The sequence below is a fragment of the Antrostomus carolinensis genome, unplaced genomic scaffold, assembly GCF_000700745.2.
Source record: "Antrostomus carolinensis isolate BGI_N321 unplaced genomic scaffold, ASM70074v2 scaffold40352, whole genome shotgun sequence".
Lineage (NCBI taxonomy): Eukaryota > Metazoa > Chordata > Aves > Caprimulgiformes > Caprimulgidae > Antrostomus > Antrostomus carolinensis.
Window position 1 is genome coordinate 4,322 of NW_010300906.1, and position 2,570 is coordinate 6,891.

The 2,570-nt window shown below is 37.4% G+C and overlaps 1 protein-coding gene across 1 annotated transcript in view; it reads right to left on the bottom strand.

The window, feature by feature from the left end:
- BMI1 (BMI1 proto-oncogene, polycomb ring finger) overlaps positions 1-2,178 on the bottom strand; it is a gene marked incomplete at its 5' end in the record, with an annotated part of 3,628 nt that extends 1,450 nt beyond the window's left edge. The window contains 6 exon segments of the mRNA XM_010163283.1: positions 1-68; positions 631-676; positions 767-875; positions 1,141-1,191; positions 1,316-1,371; positions 2,082-2,178. The exon segment at positions 1-68 is cut by the window's left edge and continues 5 nt beyond it. Coding sequence (XP_010161585.1) covers positions 1-68; positions 631-676; positions 767-875; positions 1,141-1,191; positions 1,316-1,371; positions 2,082-2,178 — 427 coding nt within the window.
- Positions 2,179-2,570: the final 392 nt, after the last annotated feature.

The window sequence follows — 2,570 nt, forward strand, 5'->3', positions numbered from 1 at the left end:
CGCAGGAACTTTCTTAGATGCATCACTGTCATTGCTGCTGGGCAGCGTAAGTATCTTTTGTCATTCACCTGGGGGCATAGTAAAGAAAATCAGTCTACTGAGTACAATTTACTCCCACCAAAGTTGTATTCTAACATTTTGTGCAATTTTATAAAAAAATGCACTTTGTTAAATTATGAACTATAATGCAACAATTTCTGCAGCCTTAGAAGGAACAACAGAAATAAGTGGTAAATTACAGTTCCAGAGAAAGTAATAAAAAATGCAACTAATTTTATACATAAAGATTTGTATCTCAGACTAAATTACTTCCTAGGATATATATGCCTTACATATATTTTTAAAAATTAATTCATAATTAATTTATTAAAATATAAATTTATTGCAGAATTTGACAAAAAATCAGATTCTGCTTTAGAAGTAATACTACAGGTTTTCGGGTTTTTTTTAAGTTGCTTACACATACAGCTATATGACGATGGTTTACCTCTTCTGAACCTAGCGCCATAACAGGAGGCATGCTGCTTTTGGTCTAGATACACATACTTATGTATTTTTCTCAGCTACAAACTTGCCCCAAAGATGTTTGTGCGTGTTATGTTTTCTCTGGAGTAAAGCAAAGTTATTTACCTCTTCCTTTGATTTTTCTTTCTCCTTATTTCCTTTTCGTTCCAGTCTGTGAGAAGAAATTAAACAATTATAACAAATAATAAATATAGCTGCTATCAGTCAGGTAAAGATAAAATATTGCCATTCTGGAACTTGCCTATTCTGGTCAAAGAATTCAATGGATAAGCTTATTATCTCGTCGTCTGTTATAATTCTTTTGTCTTCATCAGCCACTTCTCCCCTGTCTTCATTAGAGCCATTGGCAGCTGCGCAGAAATTTCCACAATAATTTACATTTTGAAATTCAAATCAGGAAGAATGGCAATTCTCAGTAACAAGGAAAAAAAAAAAATCTCCATTGTAAGATTATTAATTAAAGATACCCAAGTGATAAAACAATAAAGTTTTATGATGCTGAATTTACTTCTTAAAATTCTGTCACAGTAATACATAGTTTGTAATTTAAGAAGGAAACAGCAAAGCATCTAGGTCAGTGCTACATTTATTAAAGTTGCAAACGAGAGGTTTTACCATCAGCCGATGGATGAGCAGCATAAAAATCCCTTCTTCTTTTCATTTCATCTAGATGGAAAAGCATATATTTTTATTTTAGTATTTACTCTGTAACTCCAGGTATTGATATAGGATATCAGCTGTGGTTCTGTTTTTCTGCTCTTAAGGAAAAAAAAAAGATTTAGCTACTTACTTTTGAAAAGGCCTGGTACTAGCTTGTACACAATATCTTGGAGAGTTTTATCTGACCTGAAAAAAGAACAACCCCAAAACATAAAATTAAGCTGATGAAGCTGTATTTTAATCTAAGCAGCAGTTCCTCATTTATAATCTTTCACAGCAATGAGGCATCTTCTACAAAGTGGGAGGCTAGTCATAAAAAGTTAACTTACAAGACCCTGTAATCAGACTAACACTGTTCTAAATACCGTTATAAAACAAAACTCATCTGTTCTACCACAACTGAAAAATAATTATCTCAGATTGAAGGAAGGCCTTAAAAACTACGTGTCCTCCCTAGAAAATAAAGAGAGCAAAAAGTAACACTGAGAAGAAAAATATTTCTGAAAGGAGAAGCATGCTTTAAAAGCTTTTGCCTCTTAGCTTGGAAAGTTTCAACAAGCGTTTTCATGACTGGGAGAAATAGAAAGTGGAGGTAAAAACAGTCGGGATTGTCCACATGAGCATGGGAGAGAGAGAAGAGGCATCACATCGCGTATTCAAAAAAAAAAAAAAGACCAACAAAAACTTTCTGTCTCGCATCCAGAGTAATCTTCAATTTCAATCAATGACAAAACTCCAAAGCGAGAGCATAGACACGAGTTAGCTTGTAAATTGACAAGTCCTTTCAGATTTAAATCGCAGACGAAGAGATAACATCGACCCGACTACTGCTGGTCTCCCCACATAAAGTAAAACAAGAGCTGCAGGGCAGAGTGCGCATCGCCTCTTTCTCCTACCTTATATTCAACAGTGGCCGAGTTTTGTGCACTTGGACATCACAGATTGGACAATACTTGCTGGTCTCCAAGTAACGCACGATACAGGTCTTACAGACTGGAAGTCAAACACGAAAGCCTTTTAGTGCTGGTCGGAGGTGACGCTCAGATATGCACAGATCGAGGTGCGATTTTCTAAACTATGCAAGCTACAGCAAATCGTCCATTGTCAGCAGCGCGCTGCTTAAGCTAAACAAATACCCAAATCAGCGGCAATTACCATGAAAAGGAGACGCTTAGAGTACATATATTATTACTTTAACAAAGACCGTAGGGCCGTCGTCAGAAAAACGGCACCGCGGACGGGCCACCTATTTCCCAGTCCGTCGAGGAGGCGGAGGGGCGGCGGTCCCGAGCACCTCGGGAGGTCCGGGCACGCTTTGCTTTGGGTTTTGTTTTGGTTTTTTTTCTCTGTTTTCCGGGATGCCGGAAAAGGTGGGAAGCGGCGGG